Source organism: Neovison vison, chromosome 13 (assembly GCF_020171115.1).
Source record: "Neovison vison isolate M4711 chromosome 13, ASM_NN_V1, whole genome shotgun sequence".
NCBI lineage: Eukaryota > Metazoa > Chordata > Mammalia > Carnivora > Mustelidae > Neogale > Neogale vison.
The window spans coordinates 11,953,981-11,975,505 of NC_058103.1; the positions used below are offsets into that span (position 1 = coordinate 11,953,981).

General features: G+C 47.5%; 1 protein-coding gene across 3 annotated transcripts in view; it reads right to left on the minus strand.

The window, feature by feature from the left end:
- Positions 1–21,525, minus strand: part of MAP3K9 (mitogen-activated protein kinase kinase kinase 9) — a 73,394-nt gene that overhangs the window by 22,271 nt on the left and 29,598 nt on the right. For all 3 annotated transcript variants that reach the window (XM_044232023.1, XM_044232021.1, XM_044232024.1), the window contains one exon: positions 8,937–9,117. In XM_044232023.1, the coding sequence (XP_044087958.1) occupies positions 8,937–9,117 (181 nt within the window). The remainder of the gene's footprint in view (positions 1–8,936; positions 9,118–21,525) is intronic.

Sequence of the window (21,525 nt, forward strand, 5' to 3'; positions counted from 1 at the left end):
GTCAGTAGTTTCCAATTAACAGAGTCATGTTATTTTATTTTACTTTAAAAGATTTGACTTACTTATCTGACAGTGAGGGAGAGAGAGAGCACAAGCAGGGGGAGCAGCAGGCAGAGGGAGAGGGAGAAGCAGGCTCCTGCTGAGCAGAAAGCCCGATGTGGGGTGCGGTCCCAGGACTCTGGGATCATGATCTGAGCCGAAGGCAGATGCTTAACCGACTAAGCCACCCAGGTGCCCCAAAGTCATGTTATTTTAAAGCAAAATATGGCTCAGTTGATGGAGCTGATGACTCTTGATGTCAGGGTCATGAGTTCCGAGTCCCACGTTGGGCACAGAGATTACTTAATTTAAAAAAAAGTAAGCCCAATACCTATTTCATCATAGTACATTGTATGTAGGAGGAGCTACAACATTTATAACATCATCTTGAATCTCTACTATGAACCTGCAAGATAAATATTGTAGCCATTCTGCAGATGACAAAAGCAAGTTTCAGATAAGTTTAGGGCCTACATGGAATAAGTAAGTCATGAGGGACCCCGGACCAAGTCTCAGTTCCTTCTCTCTAGATCCCCAGCTACCATTTTTCTGCTTGATAAACTCTGTCTTTCAAGATCAAATTCAGATGCATCACCATGCATTCCTTTCACACATCTACTAAAGATTTACTATGCATCAAGGTCAAGGCTGGGCACTAGGATGCTGGATACAGACCTTGTCCACAAAGAGACCAGTGAGAGGAACAGAAAAAACGTCAATTAGAACACAGAGATGGGTCACAAGAGAAATACCATGAGTGCACAAAGAGCAGATGGGCTCCTGGCCAGACCCGAATGGGGGCAGGAGACAGCTGAACCTTGACTGTTAGATAAGGAAAGACAGAGATCCAGAAAGAGGGGTCAGCAATGCACAGGGCACGTCTTGCCCTCAAAGAATCCCAAATGGCCTGGTCTGGCTCCTAAGAAGAGCAGCAGGCCAGTCACTGCCCCAGAAGATCCCTGCACACGGCCCGCCAGGTGGCCTGGCCAGTCTCCTTGGACAATGGCTTTCCCTCGGTGAGTCCTCCAAATACCACCACTTTCTTCATGTATCTCAACCACCAAAAAAAAGCCTGATAGACGGTTGCAGGTCTTGTCTTGACGGGGAGCTGGGTTTTACTCTGAGGTTGATGGCAGCCACGCTGGGCACTCGAGGAAGCCTTCCCTGACACTCGCAGGTATTACTTAACCCTTGTGTGGGCAGCCGTGTACAGCGGTTACCTGTGTGCCAGCCTATGCGCCCTTCCGGGGCAGGGACAGTAGTCTAATCTCTGCCTTCAGAGGGCCGCGGACACAGCAGGCGCTCACACAGTAAAGGGCTTGGGGGGTGGGTGTGGGGGAAAGTGCACGGTCGGACGGGCCTGCGGGCTGCACTGAGCACCCGAGAGTCAGCCGTGGGTACAGAGAACTGCGCTGTTATTCTTCCTGCCAAACCGTTCCGGGGACTCGTCCAGATGGCGGTGGTGCTGGGCAGCCGCTACCGAGGGACTCTGAGAACCCTCAGCGCTGCCGACGAGACTCCGAGCTCACGGTGACTCGCACCTCCAGCTGTCTGCTCCTGGCATTCCTGCCAGCCTCCACTCTGGGCAACTAAAACCCAAAGTCCCCCAGAACCCCTCTCCTCTATCGAGGCTAAGATGACGGGCATCGGAGCCCTAACTACCTGGAAAGACAGTAGAGTATTTCAAAGATCTAAACAGGTGTCCTCTTCCTGTCCTTGCACGGGCTCGGGGACGGTTTCCATGGAGCTGTCCCAGGCCACCTGGAAGAGGGAGAAGCCGGGGACTCCTCCCCTCTCGGTTTCAAGGACGGTAACTCTGCTCTCACTTGGCTTCTTTGTTCTTCTGCGTTTTGCTCCACGTGAAAGGCCCCACAACTAAGAGGAGCTGGTTGAACGCTGCTCAGAGAAGATTCGGACAGACTTGAGTCAATGTCTGCTTTACCACTCATGGCCGTGAGGCCCTGGGAAAGGAAGTTCCTCAGTTCTCCCCACCTGGGCAATGAAGACTGCACTTCCCACCTCACAGAATAGCAGCAAGGGATAAATAACACAACCACTACTTCTCCAGAAGCTTCGTACGGCTAGTGAACGCTGTATGTTTCCCCTTGGGAAGGGCCGGAAACAAGAAAGCCTCGGGTGGGATTCAGGGAAAGGCCGCAGTGTCGGCCAAGAGCCTGAGGGACACCAGCATTCAGGCAAGAAGCCTTTCTGGGAATGAGTGAACAGTAAGTCCTCCTCTGCCAATGTTCCTCTATTTCTGTAACCGAAGGTGGCAACAGAAGAGAAGCCTTGGCGTTCCTTTGGCAGGAATACAGTCCAAGCAAGGAACTAAAGAATTACACGTTGGAGGGGTCTGAGCTCCAGGGAGAGGGGCCAGAACAAGTCCACATGATTTACCTCAGGTCTGACCTACACTGAAGCCCTCCCAGAGTTGACAGAAGGTCAAGAGGCCCTTCCAAGACCACATCCAAGCAGCCTGGAAGTACCAGCTCAGCTGAAACTCCGCCCCAGCCCCTCCCCTTGCAGAGCCGCCGGCCCCCACAGTGCTGTCAGCGGTTTCCCAGGAGTCCTTGCAACCTCGCCCCAAACCCTGGGGAATGCACCCCGTGTCAATAATTAACCACCTCCGGGGGTATGGAAATCCCTTCCATCACTTGGTGGGGTCACAGGTCAGCAAGGGGTGCTCCATGTTTTCAAAGTGAGGAAAAGCATCAGAGTGGACAGCAGCCGGCCGAAGGCACAGCAAACCCACGCCTGAGCTGGACTGGGATGAGCTTTCTTATTAACCGACCTCGTCTCTAAGACACACACCCTGAAAGGAGAAGGTGTTCCTCAAACAGGCTTCTGCACTTGGTAATCAGCTGTGACCCCACATTCCAGAAACCACACTGTTCAGTAATCTTTCACACAGGGGCCCCTGGGTCGTACAGTTGGTTAAGCATCTGACTCCTGGTTCTGGCTCCTGAGATGGAGCCCCAAGTCGGGCTCCATGCTCAGCACGGAGTCTGCTGGAGACTCTCCCTCCCTCTCCCTTCTGCCCCCCTCCCCTCCCCTCCCCTCTCTCTTTCTCTGTGTCAAATACACAAACCAATCTTTAAAAAAATATCTTGGGCAGGGCACCTGGGTGGCTCAGTGGGCTAAGCATCTGCCTTCAGCTCAAGTCATCATCTCAGGGTCCTGGGATCCAGCCCCACATCAGGCTCTCTGCTCAGTGGGAAGCCTGCTTCCCTCTCCCTGCCCCCGCCTGCCCCTCTGCCTACTTGTGATCTCCGTCTGTCAAATAAATAAATAAAATCTTTAAAAAAAAAGGGGCGCCTGGGTGGCTCAGTGGGTTGGGCCGCTGCCTTCGGCTCAGGTCATGATCTCGGGGTCCTGGGATTGAGTCCCACATCGGGCTCTCTGCTCAGCAGGGAGCCTGCTTCCTCCTCTCTCTCTCTCTCTGCCTGCCTTTCTGCCTACTTGTGATCTCTCTCTGTCAAATAAATAAATAAAATCTTTAAAAAAAAAAACAATATCTTGGGCAAAGTTAGTTGAACAACCACATGAGAAAGCACTCTGTAAATTGTAAAGTAACATAAAACTATTCTTGTTAACTAGACCTCGTTCAAAATGATGATTTATTAACATATACATGAATATATTGACACATATATATACTTACTGATATGGTAATATGCTCATACTATATTGTATTCCAAAAGCAGTTTATGAAACAGAATGATCCCATTTTAAGGGATGGGCAGATAAAAATGTAAACAGAAATCAAGGCACCAAAATATTAATAGAGGTTATCTTTAGAAGTGGGTAATGGGTGATTTCTTTTTCCCTTTTTTTTTAATCCACATTTTCTAATTTTCTTCGATGGTGAACATACGAACATATTTTACTTCTGCAATTTTAAAAACTTAAAATGCCTCCGCTTCATCCCACAGACGGAGACCACCAACCACTGTGCTCCCTGCACAGCACAACCAGAGGGAAAGTTCTTGTCCACTACCCTTCCTGAGGCGTCTGAGTCCAAGCAGATGAGGAAACGCGTGAAGCTGAGGACCTGGGCCGCTACCCACATAGCCTCCGTCACAGCATGTGGAAGAGGCCCAGGGAACCACATGCTTGACAAGCACGAAGACTCAGCTGGCCTTGGGCGCCTAGCAAAAGCAGAGGCCGAAAGGCCCCAGACCCCAGGGAGTTCCAGGAGGGGTGGGGGACAGATACAGGCTCAGCCAAGTACCTGGCACAAAGTTAGTATTCAACAAACGATTCCTAAATGAGTAAATGGGTTATAAGTCCATTTGGGAATGAGGTTTGTCCAACTTCCTAGGCATGCTTGGGCCCGCTCTGGGACATCCTGCTGGGCGCCAGGCATGGCGGGCCAGTCATCTGGAGGAGCCGCCCCAAAGTACAGGAACAAGAGGATATGGATGGCAGCAGGGCTACAAGCACCAAGTTTAAGAACATATCTAGCTCTTTTTTTTTTTTTTTAAGATTTTATTTATTTATTAGACAGAGAGTGAGAGAACACAAGCAGGGGGAACAGCAGAGGGAGAGGGAGAAGCAGACTCCCTCTGAGTCCAGAGCCTGATGTGAGGCTCCATCCCAGGACCCTGGGATCATGACTTGAGTCGAAGGCAGACGCTTAACTGACTCAGCCACCCAGGTACCCAGAGACGTATCTAGTTCTAATCATAGCTTTGCTTCTACCACCTGGCTAAAAAGTCCCTTAAATGATCTCAGCCTCTGTCACCTCATCTGTAAAAAAGAAATAATATCCTCTACTTTGGGATAGTCTCACTTCTTTGGGATAGTCTCATTCTTTGGGATAATCTCACTTCTTGTGAGATTATTAAAGAGGCACAGCATTTAGCTCGTAAGCATTTGTATAGGTGGTAAATATCGTTACCAGTGTATGCATGTTGTACCTACAGCAACGGGCACAAGACTTCCTCTGCTAAAGGTACAAGATCATTTGGAGCCACTTAGGTAAGTAGGCTCAAGGAAGGTGGGATTAAAGGCCCATCTATCGGTTCCCATACATCGTTGCTTGCAGGAAATGCGGCAGCCTGGAAGCTGAGTGTGGCAAATGGCTGACTCTCCCCCAGATCCATTCTCCCCTTCTTCCTTAATAAGAGTTTTAGCTGGACACACAGTTATCCTGTTTGCCTCCCTCCCTGGGAGCCAGGTGTGCCCACGTAACCAAGAGCCCGCAATGGGGTGTGTACAGAAGAGATGTGCACAACTTCCGGGCTGTCTCCAACTTAAAGCCAAGCTGCTTGCAGTGAATAAGCTCTTTCTCTATTTCTGCAGAATATAAACGCTGAAGTAAGTCACTCATGTGTAACCGTTCAGACAAGAAAATACACTGAGGGACCCAGAAAGAACCTGGGTTTCTTTTCCTTTTTTTAAGGAACGAGACTGAGCACAAGCAGGGGACAGGCAAAGAGAGAGGAAGAGAGAGAATCTCAACTAGATTCCATGCTCAGTGCAGAGCTTGACAAAGGCTCAATCTCACAACCCTGATGACATGACCCGAGCCAAAACCAAGAGTTGGATGCTGAACAGACTGAGTCACCCAGGGGACTCAGGAACCTGGGTTTCTGAATGCTCTCATGGGCACAGCTAACCTACAGTCTGGACTCTTTAGAAAAGAAAGACATTTCTACCTCAAGTGCATCTATAGATCTCTTCATAATAATAGCTGAGATTAATTAAATTATTAATTATTCTCATCAGCCTATAGACAAGTAATGAAAGTGTTAGATTGAAGTCTATGAAGTTGCTGTTTTTGTAGGTCGAAAATACTGGAATATCCCAACCCAGTTCAACCTAATGAAATCTGGTCAGATACTTTAAGGAAAGAAAACTCTTTTCTTCATAATAGTTACTTCACCCTGTAATGAATATGTGGGAAAATAAGACGTAGTATACAAAAGCTATAAAACATCACTAAAAGAAACTGGAAAAGGCCCACATAAACAGGAAGATATCCCATGTTCATGAATTGGAAGACTTACTGTTGTTAAGATGGCAATACCCCCCAAAATGATCTACAGATTTAACACAATCCCTATCAAAATCTCAGCTGCCTATTTTGGAGAAATTAACAAAATGCTCCTAAAATTCATTTGGACCTACAAAGCACCCAGAACGGCCAAAATCATCTTGAAGAACAATGACAAAGTTGGAGGACTCTCTACATTGTAATTTCAGAACTTAATACAAAGCTACAGTAATTAGAACAACGGTACTGGCATAAGGATAGATACATAAACCAGTGGAGTATAACTGAGTCCAGAAAAGACCCTTACATTTATGGCAAATTACTCTTTGACAAGGGTGACAATTTAATTAGGAGAACGGCCTTTTCAACAAATGAGACTAGATACAGGAGTCCCCGCTTATCCATGGGAGATACATTTCAAAACCCTCACTGGATGCCTGAAGCAGCAGGTAGCAGAGAACCCTATATATTTTTTTCCTATACATACATACATACCTATGATAAAGTTTAATTTGTAAATTAAACATAGTAAGAAATGAACAAAAACTACTAATAAAAGGGAGTAATTATAATAATATACTATAATAAAAGTTATATAAATACGCTCTCTCTCTCAAAATCTTATTGTTCTATATTCACCCTTCTTCTTGTTTTGCCTTTTTTTTTTTTCCAAAGATTTTATTTACTTACTGGAGAGTGACAGAGAGAGCACAAGCAGGGTGAAATGCAGAGGAAAAAGCAGATTCCTCACTAAAGCAGGGAGCCTGATGTGGGACTCAATCCCAGGACTCCTGGATCATGACCTGAGCCAGACACAGGCGCTTAACTGACTGAGCCACCCAGGTGCCCTCACCCTTCTTCTTGCAGTGAAGTGAGATGATAAAAAGCTGACGTGATTAAGATGAAGTGAGGTGAATGACGTAGGCTTTGTGATACAGCATTAGGTATACTGATGACAGATCTGACCTTCCAGACCACAGGTGACCATGAATAAATGAAACCATAAAAAAGCAAAATTACTCATAAGGAGGGACTACTATGGTCACAGGCAAAAGAATGAAGTTAAATCCCTTACCTCACATCACATATAAAAATTAACTCAAAACAGAACAGAGACCTAAATGTAAAAGCTAAGTTTTATAACTCTTAGAAGATAGCATAGGTACAAATATTCATAACCTTGCACCAAAAGCACAAGCAACCAGAGGAAAAAGCAGATAAATTGGACCTCATCAAAATTAAAAATGTTCGTGTTTCAAAGAACACCATCAAGAAAACAAAAAGAAAGAGACCCACAGAAAGGGAGAAAATATTTGCAGACCATGTACCTGATAAGGGACGTGTTAAGGATATATAAATAACTCTTTCAACTTAAAAATAAGACAAATCGCCCAATTTTAAAATCGGTAAAGGATGTCAATAGACCTTTACTAATAGGCACTGGGTTTCTGATAAAAATATTGCAGAAACAGGTAGCAGTTGTAGTGGTTGGAATGACAGCCCTAAAATGGTAGGTCCATGTCCTAATATCCAGAATCCTTATGTGGAACAGAATCTCCCCTAAAGTCTCTAGAGGGAGTGGAGCCCTGCTCATACTGATTTCAGACTTCTGGCCTCCAGACTACAAATGTCTATGGTTTAAAGCCACCAGGTCTGTGGTAATTTGTTACAGTGGCCCTAGCAATTAGACAATGGTCATTGGAACAAATTCGGTAAATTTACTAAAAAGCATTGATTTACACATTTTCGAGGGTGAACTCTGTCATATGTGTATACAATTTCAATAAAGCTGTTATTTAAAATACACATACTCAGGGCGCCCGGGGGGCTCAGTCAGTTAAACATTCGACTCTCTATTTTGGCTCAGGCCATGATCTCAGGGTCGTGAGACTGAGCCCCGTCTCGGGCTCCGTGCTCAGCGCAGAGTCTGCTTGGGATTTTCACCCCCTTCCTTTCCCTCCCCTCTGCTCCCTTCTCGTGCATGCTTTCTCCCTCCCTCTCTCTCTCAGATAAATAAAATCTTTAAAAAAATAATACACATATTCATCATACACACACACAAGCTCACTTTACTACTCATCGGGAAGAAACAAATTCATGGACTAAGTACATGATCACCTATAGTCCTTCCTTTTGGTGTACTGTGCTGATGCTACTGTCTCATAGCTGTGAGGACGCATACTCTGTAGAAGCTCACCTTCCCATCAGCAAGGACAAGATCCATATATAAAATATTTATTTGTTTGTTTGTTTTTAAGGACAATTTTTAAGATTTTTTTTGAGCCATGTGTCCTTATGACCTATTGGCTGATATTTACTGGGCGCGCGGGGGTTGGTCTAATCTGTAAGTCTGCAGTTCTGGGTAATTGGCTGAGACCCATCTTCTCCCATTTCTGTATCACTGTTCAACCGAGAGAGCCCCAGCTAAAAGGTTAACCAGACAACTAGAAATTTCCAACCCACCAAAATAAAAGAGATCACACAAAGAAAACGCATTAGCGGAAGAGCCTGCAGTGGGGACAGGTCCGGCAGTACACAGTCACAGGGGCTAAGGAAGCCAGGATGACCCTGGGGAAGGTTCCCAGGAATGAGCGGGTGCACTCACCACCCTACCATCAGAGATGGGCGTACGCCCTGACCCTCGGATCTACCGGTCTTTCCTACAGAGCAATCACCAAGAGGTGGTACCTGCCACAGCACTAAAGGGACTTTGGGTAGGTGAAGGCATTAGAAATGGTCCCATGGCAACCTGTGAATTCCTGGAGATTGCTTGGAAGGGGTCACTTAGACCTATCTGGGGTGCCTAAGAGTCTACGCATCCTCAGTTCTCCAAGTCCTAAAATGTGTGTGCACCCAGAATAAACCTGGGGAGCACGGACCCTGAGCCTCTGGATCTTACCTCCACACGTCACTGCCTTTGGAAAACATGGAGGCGCGAATGACTTCAGGCGCCATCCAAGCATACGTCCCCGCTGCGCTCATCTTTGTGGTTCGGTGCCACTCTCGAGCCAGGCCGAAGTCAGTGATCTTCAGAATCTTGTTGCTCAGGTCTCCATTCTCCACCTTCTGGAGGATCAATACTGGGTGAGAAAAAGACATGGAAGAAACCAGAAAGTCTGCATCAATCACAGGAAAACCAGCGAATACAGAGCCCTCCGGCCAGACTCTTGTCCTCCCCTCCAGGCTCCCTGGGCAGCTACCCTAGCCTGATGGTATGAGCCACCATTTTTGGTAAGACGCCCCTACAATGCATCCATTTTTGTGCCAAGTGTTTTATAGGCATTACCTTTAACTCACAACAACCTTATGAGGTAGGTACCACTGCCATATCCTTTCCACAAGATGAGGAAACTGAGATCCCAACTAATAAGCCAGGACTGAAACGCAGGCAGTCGGACACAAAAGCCCTTTTTTACCCTCATGGCGTACAGCCCATTCACACCCTCCGGAAGGAGCCACGAGGTCACAGCCGACCCTTCTGAGGAGAGCGTACTTGGGCTTCCCGTCTGCCTGGGCACCCCGGGCCATAACCACTCTCAGACTACAAGGAATGGCGGTGCATGGTGGATTTCCAAGGTTTCAGACGGTGTCTGGGCAGTTTCCATGAACCTCTACAAGTTCTTTAAGCCCGTAAGAAAACATGTCTTGGGGCACAGAGGCTTCCCTTTGACCTGGGAACTCAACCCCAGGCACTGAAAACTGGCTGACAAGTCACAGAAGTCAAAGGGCACACACATGTTTACACCCACAAAGCTTTCTGTGGATATGACCCAGGAAGAAAGAACTAATGCGCCCAACCAGTTACACTCTGGGCCTGTCCCCCGGCTTCTAACACCAAAGCACCCCTGTGCGGAGCCATCTTGGCTCTCCTAGGACGGTAGCTGAGGTAGCCACCTCCAGGGGGTTCCAGGGATATGTGCCCCCCTTGCAGGGGCCAATCTTCCTAAAAAAAGCAAAAGCGCTAATTGACTGACGTCCTAGAAGCTAAGTCAAGGAACTCCAAGAGGGCAGCGGCCGCGTGGAAGCCAGAACTTCATGTCCACAAGCAGGATAGCTCTGAAGGCGCCGCGTGAGCCCAGCCTCCTGTGGGCCAGACGCTGAAAGGCCCAGAATTCAGAGCTTTCTACGCAGGATTTCAGAGAAGGAAGGAGCCTCTCCCCAGCCCTGCTGTTCAAGCCCAAGTGAAGAGAGTGGGGAAAGGAATCCATCGAAGAGAGAATAACAACTAAAAAAAGGTTGACTCAGTTCCTCCAGCCACTCTGTCTAGGTAAACAATGAAAACGTGAGTTCTGAGCCCTACTCGGGCGGGGTGACCCTTCCTGGGTTGGTTGGTTCTCCACGGACTCCCCCTGAGGGGCTCTTAAGAAGGCTCTAACTCTACCTCTCTGACAGGTCTTTGCAATTTAAGATTCTCTGACAGCTCAGACTCTTTCACTATCTAAAGAAAGGGTCCGTGGCGGTGGTACTCTGGGTACCAAGGAGGGGCTCGGAGGTGACTCTGCGGGCAAGGCCATCAGGCAGGTCCCTCCCGTCAGCCACATGCTGTCATTTTCTCTTCCTGCCCCCAGCCTGTCCACTGAACCGTTACGTATTGGAAGGATGTGGGCCACAGGTCTCTGTGTCCTACGTGCTTCTCAAAAAACCAGCCGTGGAGAGGGATGATGAGGAGCTACAGCACTGGAAACACAGAGAAAACCGTGCCAGCCCCTCCCTGATCTAATGGGCTCGGTGTCCTTCCTCCGCACCCTCTCTGAGCCCCTGGACACACTCCTCCCCACTCTGAGCTGAACGGATCCACACCTCTAATTTAAAAAAAAAAAAAAAACACGTTCTCCATCTCATCAAATAACAAAACTCTTTCCAGATTCTTCTGTGCCCCTTTTCCCATCTCTGCCGGCAGAGGTAACAGACAAATATGCACTCAAACTCCTGGGCCAGTGGCACTAAAGAAACTCACCACTCCCTATATGAGGCAGCCCCCAGCCACGGACCATTTCTAAGCCGCCCTGAAACCAAAGATTCAGAGTGAGCCCATCCGCTCACCCAGCCAGTGGGGTCTGATCCTGTAACAGCCGCCCCACCCCCACCCCCAACTCCAGGTGCTGGGACGGGGTGAGTGGGAGGAGGGTAACAGTTTCCTGGTACATACGGAACCTGCTAAGCGTCACAGATTCTAGGCTGGGGAGCAAAGACATCTAGGTTCTGCTACAGGAAGTGGATTTTTAGGCGATGAATGGCGTGATGAAGAGAATGTCGGATGGCTTAAGACGGACGGACGGCAGGTTGGAGATGGGGCAAGAATCAGCGTAGGTCCTGCCCAGTCCCCACTGCTCTCTGCTGCCTTAAATCCAGCGACCTCAAACAAGTGTCCCCACAGGCTGGACCCCTGACGGCATCGGAGTTAGAAATCCCTGGTCTTCGGGCTCTGACCTCAACAAAGAGGAGAGGCTGTAGTTAGAAGCCAGCTAGTCATTCTGGCTCTGTCTCTAGATTTCTATCTAGTCCCAAAACATTTTTCATCACCCGCCGAAGGAAATCCATACTGGCAGCCATCATTCCCCATTCTCTCCTCTCCCCAGCCCCTCGAGCCACCAATGTGCTATCTCTATGGATTTACCTATTCTGGCTATTTTATACAAATGGACAGGTGACAGGTGACACATCTGGTAATTTCACGTAGCATAATGTTCTCCAGGCTCCTCTGTATTAGAGCTTGTAGCCACACGACACGCCTTCCTATGGTTGAGTAATATTCCTTTGTACGCATATACCACAATTTGTTTATCCATCTGTCCACGACAGACATTTGAGCTGTTTCCACTTTTTGCTTACTTACTGTGAGGACGCGCCGCTATGCACACATAGGTCCGTCTATTTGTTTCGGACCTGTTCTCCGTCCTTGGGGATATGCACCGAGGAGTGGAATCACTACGTTGTGATGGTAATTCCATGTTTGCTGCTTCCCACAGCAGCCGCCCCATTTTACATCCCCACCAGCAGTGGGTGAGGGTTCCAATTTCTCCACATCCTCAACACACCATTTTCCCTTTTATTTACTTTTAAAAAATTACAGCCATCCTAGAGGATGTGGAGTGGTATCTCACTGGGGTTTTTTGACTTGCATTTCCCTACTGACCAATGATGCTGGGCATATATCCATGTGCTTGTTTGCCATTTGTGTATCTCTTTTTAAGAAATGTCTTTTTGCTCTCAATCTCAGGAGACAAACTGAGGGTTGCTGGGGGGAGGGTGGGTGGGATGGAGTGGCTCGATTATGGACATTGGGGAGGGTATGCGCTATGGTGGTCACTGTGAATTGTGTAAGACTGATGAATCACACACCTGTACCCCTGAAACAAATAATACATTATATGTTATCTTTAAAATGCAGGAAAAAAAGAGAAACGTCTTTTTGTTTTGAGTTATAAGACTTCTTTCTATGGGGCACCTGGGTGGCTCAGTGGGTTAAGCCTCTGCCTTCAGCTCAGGTCGTGGTCTCAGGGTCCTGGGATCAAGCCCTGCATCAGGCTCTCTGCTCAGCCCGGAGCCTGCTTCCCCTTCTCTCTCTGCCTGCCTCTCTGCCCACTTGTGATCTCTCTCTGTCAAATAAATAAATAAAATTTTTTCAAAAAGACTTCTTTCTATAGATTCCATGCACTAAACCCTTACCAAATAGATGACTTGCAGATATTTTCCCCCTTTCTGTAGGCTGTCTTTTCACTTACGTGACAATGTCCTTGGATGCACAAAAGCTTTTAACTTAGATGAAGTCCACTGTGTCTGTTTTTTATTTTGTTGGTCATGCTTTTGATGAAATATCAAGGATTCCATTGCCAAATCCAAGTTCATGAAGATCTGCCTCTATGTTTTCTTTTACTAGTTTTACGGTTTCAGCTCTTATAACGAGGTCACTGATCCATTCTTAGTTCATTTTTGTGTATCACAAGAGGGTGTTCAACCTCACTGGTTGGTATATGACTATCCAATTGTCCCGTTTGTTAAAGAAAAAGACTTTACTTTTAGAAACAGAATGGAGTAGTTCCCTCCCAGTACACTTTCCCTGGGGAAAGGAAAGTTGTAATCACAGCAGCTTATCTTCCGTACCCTTGAAGTTAGACCCTTCTGAACTTCTACCACCAACAAACAGCCACAGCAAGAACAAATTATCGTGCTTTACTTAGAAAATTTAAGAATGCTTTATCAAAATCTAACAACGTCCATCCAAGTATTGTGTAAAGCTCACCTCTCACAGGTAGGGCAGCGGAACAACTGCTGAAAACAAGTCCAGCCTAAGTCAGTGTGGGGGTGGGGGGGCTGGCCAGGTAGGAGGGCTCAGAGAGGAAAAGGTCCATCTGAACTTAAAGTCTTACTGATTAACCTGACAGAGAGGTTGGATGGAGAAGGGGGAGGGTCCCAGCCTTTCAGAGGTGGGTGACAAGCAGAATGGTGGCACCCTTGATTGAAGTTGAAAGGCAAAGCCCTTTGAGGAAGCCAAGTTCAATTTGGGATGACGTAATGGATATAGGGCAACAGTAACAAGAGTCAGTATGGATCAGAAAAAAGCCCCAAAAGCAGATAATTTAAATCCCAGCCTTGACACTCTGCATGTGACCCTGGACAAGTTTCATAAACTCTGCACTTCTACTCTCACTTCTATAAAACAGGGATAAAGATTAAAGGCAACGTAGTAACGAAGCACCTAGCAGAGGGCCTGACACCCGAACAGGGACTCCGTCACCACAGCTATTAGTGTTACTCTGATGATTCAGTGTCTCGTGCGTAAGTGCAAGCCAGGGGACTCAGCATCCAACGTACTGAAGACACTGGTAGGAAACCTGGGAGTCGCTGACAAATGGTAACTCAACAATAATGTTTTGCTGTAGAAATAAATGGAAAGGTTGATAAATTAATAACGCTAGCTACCCATTATTGATCCCTTGCTATGTAGTGGCACGATGCTCTCTGCATACAACGCCTTAGTTAATCCTTAAACCAACTCTATGAATTAGGTACAGATATTTTCCCAATTTTACCCAAGCTGAAACAGACACAGAATGGTTAAGTCAGCTGCCTGCGGTAGAGAAGAACAGAGACAGGCTCCAAAGCCAGACCTCTCTTCATGTGCTGTGCCACCCAGAGGACAGAAAGGAATCCTAGTGCCTTTCAGGCTTATTTCAATTCCTGCCAGATGCCTAGACTGGTCTTTATCGCACTCCCTTTTTCTGAATTATTCCTTCAGCACCCAAAACCACTATCACACAATTTCACACTATGCGCTTCTTTTAAATCATTCCCCAGTACTGCAGGCAGGTGTGTCCCATCATCTCCTCCAAAAGGTGACGGGCAGGACTCCTCGTGGGCAAAAACCCCATTCTCTGTCTTCTGGAATCCATACTATTCTCCCTCCAGGTACCAGCACAGAACCAGACTCTATGAAAGAAGTGACCCCTTGCTGGTCATTTATTTCACTAAATAAGTAACTTGTGCATTTCTCAGACTACCACCCTGTGGATGCCCGGAACAGGGGGGAAGTGGACATCCCCCCCGGTGCCATCCATCCCTGAGGCATGAAGGGGAGCCAGCGTGTACCAGGCAAGAAAGGGAGACTAAGAGAGAGGAACACCACAGCCACGGTTCACTGGTGACTACAACATCTAGCTGCCACCAGGTCGGGTGGGGGGGGACGCAGGAAAGAGAAGCGACTGATTCTGCCCTTAAGGGCCTTCCATACATACTACATGGAAAGATACAAGACAAAACTGAATATTAGGTGAAGACAAAGTGTACATCAACAGGGGCCAACGTTTTGCTACAATCAGGAAGATAGGCAGTCTTCCAAACCTCCGTAACCCACGGACAGAATTCACAATTATTTCCAGATCAGGAACCAACTATACACCACTTACTTAGTATTTTTCTTTACACTGATTTTTTTAAAATTACTAAAAGAAATTTTGTATTATTATAAATGAAAAACACAAATATTCTAATATCAGTTAACCCGTACAAATAAAATGAAAACAAAAATAACCGTAGATCTTGTCACGGGTCAAACCGTGAGCCTAGGGCCTTCAGTCGGTTAGAAAGAAACACTTAGAAATGTTGAAAGGAATAAAGGAAATCTGGGACAAAGTGAATGTCGAACCTGCATGAATACAGAGAGAGGAGTGACTTTTCTGTGGGATTCAGTGCATTTCATACAGACCATCTGAAAGGCCAGATCCTGTTAGGTTATTAGAGGCAGAAATAATTCAGATGGGGATGGCCACAGAGGGCTCGGTGTCTGACCTAATACCATTTAGCTGGAGGCCAGGCACTCAAGACTTGGCGTAACTGAGGAGACACTCCCATATGTCGTAATGGTAAATTTAGCTTTGGTTGATGATTTATCATTTTGAGATTTCTTATTTATTATTCATCTCCATTAGCACGAGGGGCTCTGATCTGCTAAACGTTCACCTTGGCGCCAGGACTCCCGTCCCCCAGACCTTCATTTAGTTTGAATGAATCAGCACCATCTCTCCCAGATTGGGCAACTGGTCTACCTCTTGAGGGTTGTGCTCTGCTTGGTTGAGTCTCTTCCCCTCCCCCAATTTATTGTCCAATGTATATACACATACAAGAGTGTGTGTATGGTTTAAAGAAAAGGAGATGAAAACTCCTGTACCCCACCCAGTCTCTTAGAAGCTCCCTGTGTCCCTCCCTCATCACATCCCTTTCCCGACTTCTGTCATTCATTCCTTTCCTTCTTTTTATATTTTACCACCTATGTAAACATTCTTAAATAAGTTACTGTTTAGTTCGGAAAGAGCGAGGGGCAGGTATGTATGGAGCTAGGCATACTAGTTTTCTGGGGCTGCCACAACATGACTACCACAAACGTGGTGGCTTACAACAGAAACTTATTCTCTCTCTGTTCTGGAGACTAGACTTCTAGTCTAAAGTCAAGGTGTGGCCAGGGCTCTGCTCCCTTCAAAGGCTTTTGGGAAGGAAGAATCCTTCCCTGCCTTCTCTAGCTGCTAGTGGCTGCCAGCAATTCTTGGCGCTCCTTGGCTCAAGGCAGCATTAACTCCAACGTCTTCATCTGGCTGTGTGCCTGTGTACGTCTGTCTTTGTGTCTTCGCATGGCCTTCTCATCTCTGTGTGTTCGTATCCAAATTTCCCTCTTCTTATCCAGAAACCAGTCTCTGGATTGGAGCCAGTCTTCATCTAACACAGCCTCGTCCTGACTTGATATCTACAAAGACTCAGTTTCCAAATAAGGTCACATACACAGGCGTGAGCGCCTCCGAATTTCCTTGCTCTGAATTCACCTTGGCCTACCTCCGGTTCCTGGGTTGGGCAAAGCACACACTCATCTATCCAGTGAGCGGGGCAAGGAGCTTCATCAGCACATGAGCAAGACAGCCAAGTGCAGATAAGAATCTGCACCAGGCTCCCCCAGGCAGTGAGTCCTCAGGTTAAATCAATGGAACACCACCAGCAGCTGAGTTGGCCATGACACCCTGAGTCACACTGCCGGATGTCAACTGCCCAACCTCTAGGTCTCAGCCATGCTCCTGGAGACCCCCTTTCCCAATTTGTGGGGCTTTTCCCCTCATTCCTCTCCTGTCCCTGTGTCCCGCACCCCACTTTTTCTCTTTGCTGGCTTCTTCTCTTGCTTTGGTGGTGTGCCTTCTCCAGTAGCTCCTTAGAAAAGAATGCATGGAAGGTTCTTTTTTGTTGTTGTTGGAAAATGTCTCTTTTCCATCCCTATACTTGGTATAAAAATGATTAAGAGATTCACCTTCATAATTCTGAAGACATTATGCACCATTTTCTCACTTTCGACACTGCTGTTAAAAAGTCTCAAGCCATTTTGTTTCCTGATACTCTGTAAGTGATGCGTCTTTTTCCTTTGGGAAATTTCTACTCTCTTCTTGGTCCCCTGTGGTCTGAAATCTTAGAGGGATGTGGCTTGAAATGAGAACTTAGTGAGTACTTTGAAATCTACACAATCATGTCTTTCAGTTACAGAGAATTTTCTTGAAGTATTTTACTGTTAATTTCCTCGCCTATATTTCTGTTGTCTCTCTCTATAGAATAGAATCCATTATTCAGATATTGGGCTTTCTAGACCGGTCCTTCAATTTCCTGATCTTGTCTCCTCTATTTTTCCCATCTTTTTATCTTTTTTCCTCTTCTTTCGGAGGTATCATCACTTTACCTTCGAACACTTCTTTTGGGTTTTTCATTTTCCTATCATGGTTTTAATTACTCTTTTTCCTTCTCTGCATTTTTTCTTTTTGGGGGGATTGACACTGATGTATTTGTGTAACAGCTGTTTTTGTAACATGGCACAGTCTTTTCTTCTGAGTGTATCACTGGTGGTTCTTTTTTACTTTGTTTTCTCCCAGTGCACTTTGCTTTAGCTGCTTTTCCTGTTTGTGCTTTGGCCTCTAAGGTGATTTTGCTCAGGGTCCCAGCAATCCTTGGTTGTCTGCTCACGACTGAGAGCCAAATTGTGCTTTGGTTTTAAAAAGGAGTCCTTATAGTTTAAAGTACCTACTGAAATATTTACCAAAAGTATGAAATGATTCATATTTCATTGGAATTTTCCTTCATACATTCCCTTCGAAATAATCAAGGCTGGGGAGTGAGTGAAATGACAGAAGAAAGAAGATTTCCCACGAGTTGGCCAGTGTCGACATTGGTGAGTACACGGGCACGCGTTAGGATTCTCCTTCCTTGTGACCCTTCCATGGTAAGTACGCAGGGCGAGGTCTGAGGGACCCAAAGCGGACTAGAACCTCCCAGCGCACAGGAGGAGTCTGTCAACCTTGAGCATGACGGTGGGGAGATCCGGGCCAACCTAGGTCAGAATATCTCCAAACAGCTCGGGAAAGCAAGTCCTGGCCACCAGGGTGCTGGGAAGCCCGTCACAAGGAGGGCCAAGGCGATCTTGGAATGCAGGCATCAGCCCGGAGATACTCACTTCATCCCTCCTTTTCCTATAAAGCACCTATACCCTCCACTGTGCCCAGACCCCACCCAGAAACAGTTTACCCCCCCAACCCCAAAAGGAGAAGCGGTCAGGTGGCAAGGACTGGAGAAGACAGACCCACAGGACTGCAGGGCATGCCGAACCACGGCTGCCCAGTCTTGGTTACTCGGGGACCCTGCTTCGCCCCAGCTGCCTCCTGCTGCCGTGTGCTGGGCTTTTCAGGCATCTCTGATTATAAACTGACTGACGGGTTCTTTGCTTTCCTCACAGTCAGCTTGAAATGATCTTTCACAATTTCCTAAGTCTTCTTCAATTTCCTAGGTCGGCTAGTTACCTGTTTCCCACCTTCCCAAACTAGGCTGCCGTGGCCTCCTCTCCTGCCACCTCGGGAGTTCCTGCGGTTTCCCGGGATTCTGAGAACCGACGCCAGCAGACGCGGTCCATGCCCGTGTCCAATCTGCCAGCCTAGCCCAGGGTCCTGCCTCGGTTTTGCTTGTTTTCTCGGATGAGGGAGAAGCCAACTGGTATGGTCTGTACCCAAGGGCACCCTGCAAGGGACCTTTCCTTGGCTTAGTTCTTCCACCTCTCCAGTGACACAAAACCGGGGCTCCTGCTCGTTCCTGCCAAAGCGCAGTGCAGCCACCAGCTCCCCGCCACGGTGTCCCCTCCCTCCCACTGCGCAGGAACCATGTCTGAGCTGCAACGAGGCAGAAAGAAAAGAGCAGGAGCTGAAGGCCTAGAATGTCTCATTCCAGCTCGACCACTGGGCAACCTGCACTGGGCCCCTGCTCCCCACTTCTGACCTTCTCGGAATCTGTAACTCCCTGAAAGCAGAGCCCCCTGGAAGGGCCTGCCTCACGGACCACTAGCATGCAGGGGGAGCGTGGCCAGCCGGCGTCTCCTGGCCTCTCCTGGCCCCTGGTCCTCTGCCACTCCGTCCCTCCAGGCAGGAACAGGAGAGATCAGACTTGCTTACGAAGGCAAACGATCCCCCACCTAGACTCCCTGACTCCCCGCCTCAGCAGGTGCGGTGCAGGCGGGAGACGGCCCGGAGACGCAGCCAGCGAGGCTCCAGCCGGCCCGGCAAGGTCAGCAGAGTTCCACCGGGTTCCACGGGCACAGCCAGCCACGCCGAGCTTCCCGGCAACACTCGGCACAGGCAGCCAGAAGGCCCCGTCGGAAGAGCCATGTAAGGGTGAGAGAACGGGGTGGGCTTAGGATCACTCTCTCTGGGTGTGGAAGAGGAAACCAGAGGAAACCACTGCGTGTGTGAAAGCGCTCCGGGCGCAGCCGAAGAGCACTCAGCACAGTGACCTTGTGTGACCCACCTCTGGTGACCCAGAGCTGGAGCACAGCCGAACCGCGATGGCCTCCCTCTCCACGCCGCTCCCCCGAGGAGGCTGGCGACAAAGGTCTCTGATCGAAGCTGTTCAGACAGTGCTCCCCAAACCTGTCGGAGGGCTGGCGACATCAGAATCGCCAAAGGAGCTACAGCAGTGATTCCCGACCTCTTGAAATAGGTCCTTCCAGCTTTCAAGCAAATGCTACTCTGATGGTCAATGTACTTTCAGGGTTAAGAAGGAAACCGTCACCAGAGCTAATGTTTCTGGGAGCTTCGGGGCTTGCTGTGCACCAGGCTAAGTGATTTGCTAAGTGATTTCCGTAGTTGGAATTCTCTCAGTAAGCCAGAAAGGCACTATCAGATGTGGAACCACTGTTCAGAGGCTGGTCCACAGGTGCTAAGAGGCAGAGCTAGGACATAGCCCAGGGTTGAATGAAATCCCAGTCAGTGCCCGACCACCCCATCGTATTAAAATACCCACGGAGAAAGACCCACTTTCAATCCAATTTGTATTGATCAACACGACAGCATCTACATTTGAAAAACAGACATTCGAATACTTATACTCTCTTCCAGCACACTTAGATTCAAAACGACCTTGCAGCAGCCCCACCCCTCGAGGTCTGCAGCCACCCCTGGGAGCCAGTGATGCCGATGATGCAACCGGAAGCGGGCAGGCAGAAAGCAGACGGCTACTGCCCTTGATGAAAAAGTCTACCTGCCGGCCATCAGCTCACATCCAGGCCGGCGTCTCAAATCCTCCAGCTCCAGAGGAGTGGATGGGAGAGAAATCTCCAAGGAAGGGTTAAAACAGAAGGACAGAGTCAGCAGCGTTCCATGAGGAAGAGAAAACAAATTGAAAACACAGCAAAAAAGAATTGCTACGTTAGCAATCCTGGCAACATATCATGGAAGGACTAACAAGGGATTAATGATAGGAAAAGGGCCTGAAAGCTGTGACCCAGACTGAGAGTCGCCCTTCTGTGGTTATTTGCCTCTCATCCCATAGTGACAGAACCCTCATGTGCAGGAGGGGCGCCTGGCCACATGTCACGTTAACTATGTTTTTCAACCTCCCTGTTCCAAAGCACAACCCGGTAGCTTAGAAGTATCAAGAGTTCTCAGCTCACGGCCTTTGGACCTTCTTCATCCCTCCCTCCACTGTGCTGCCTGGAACACAGATGTGATGGCTGCAGACCTAGCCGCCACCTTGGGCCTCGAGGGTAAGATCCTGCCCCAACGTTGGCAGAGCTGTGAATGGGAAGGGGTCTAGGGCTTGTGGAAGGGAGCTACCCTGCTAATCATGGGCTGTCTCCCGCCAGACTTTGACATACAAGAGGAAAAAAAAAAAAAAAAAAAAAAGACTTCTTTCAGTCATTGTTATTTTGGGGATCTTTTTTCTCATTAGCTAACCTAATCTAACAGATACAAAGCTCAATTCCACTACTACAACATTTCTTGGAGCAAAAAGACATATTAAAATTGAAAATCTAAACCAAAAGCAACATCCCAGTCAATAAAATCTCCATACGATGCGGCCAAGGATTTGGACAGCCTCTCCAAGCGTCTATAAAATGAATCAACTTGACACGTTTCAGCTGCATGTTTTTTAAGGAGTATGTCATGTTCTATAATAAGTGTTGACTTAAATCTGTTTTTTCTTTTCTTTAAAGAGCCCCCTGTTAAGAGAGCCCATATGCACAATGCTAAGTACAGGGTGTTCAAATATAAATTAAACTAGCACCTCCCCTCAAGAAGATCACTAGCCAGGAGGAAGACTCAGGGAGTAAGACAGGATAGAGCAGGAAACCTTTGTTTTATATTCTAAACCTTGTGATATGATTTGGCTTGTTAATAGATATTATACATGCACTTTAAAATACATATATAAAAAAGATGTAGCAGGCAAAATTTAATATATGTGAATATATTTTAGTAAAACATTAGTATGTAAAAACACATAGTTTGACCAGATTTCTTTTTTTTTTTTTCAGACTTTTTTTTTTTTTTTTTTTCTTAAGACTATGCTGTCTAGGGGTGCCTGGGTGGCTCAGTGGGTTAAAGCCTCTGCCTTCAGCTCAGGTCATGATCCCAGGATTCTGGGATTAAGGCCCACATCGGTCTCCCTGCTCGGCAGGAGCCTGCTTCTCCCTCTCCCACTCT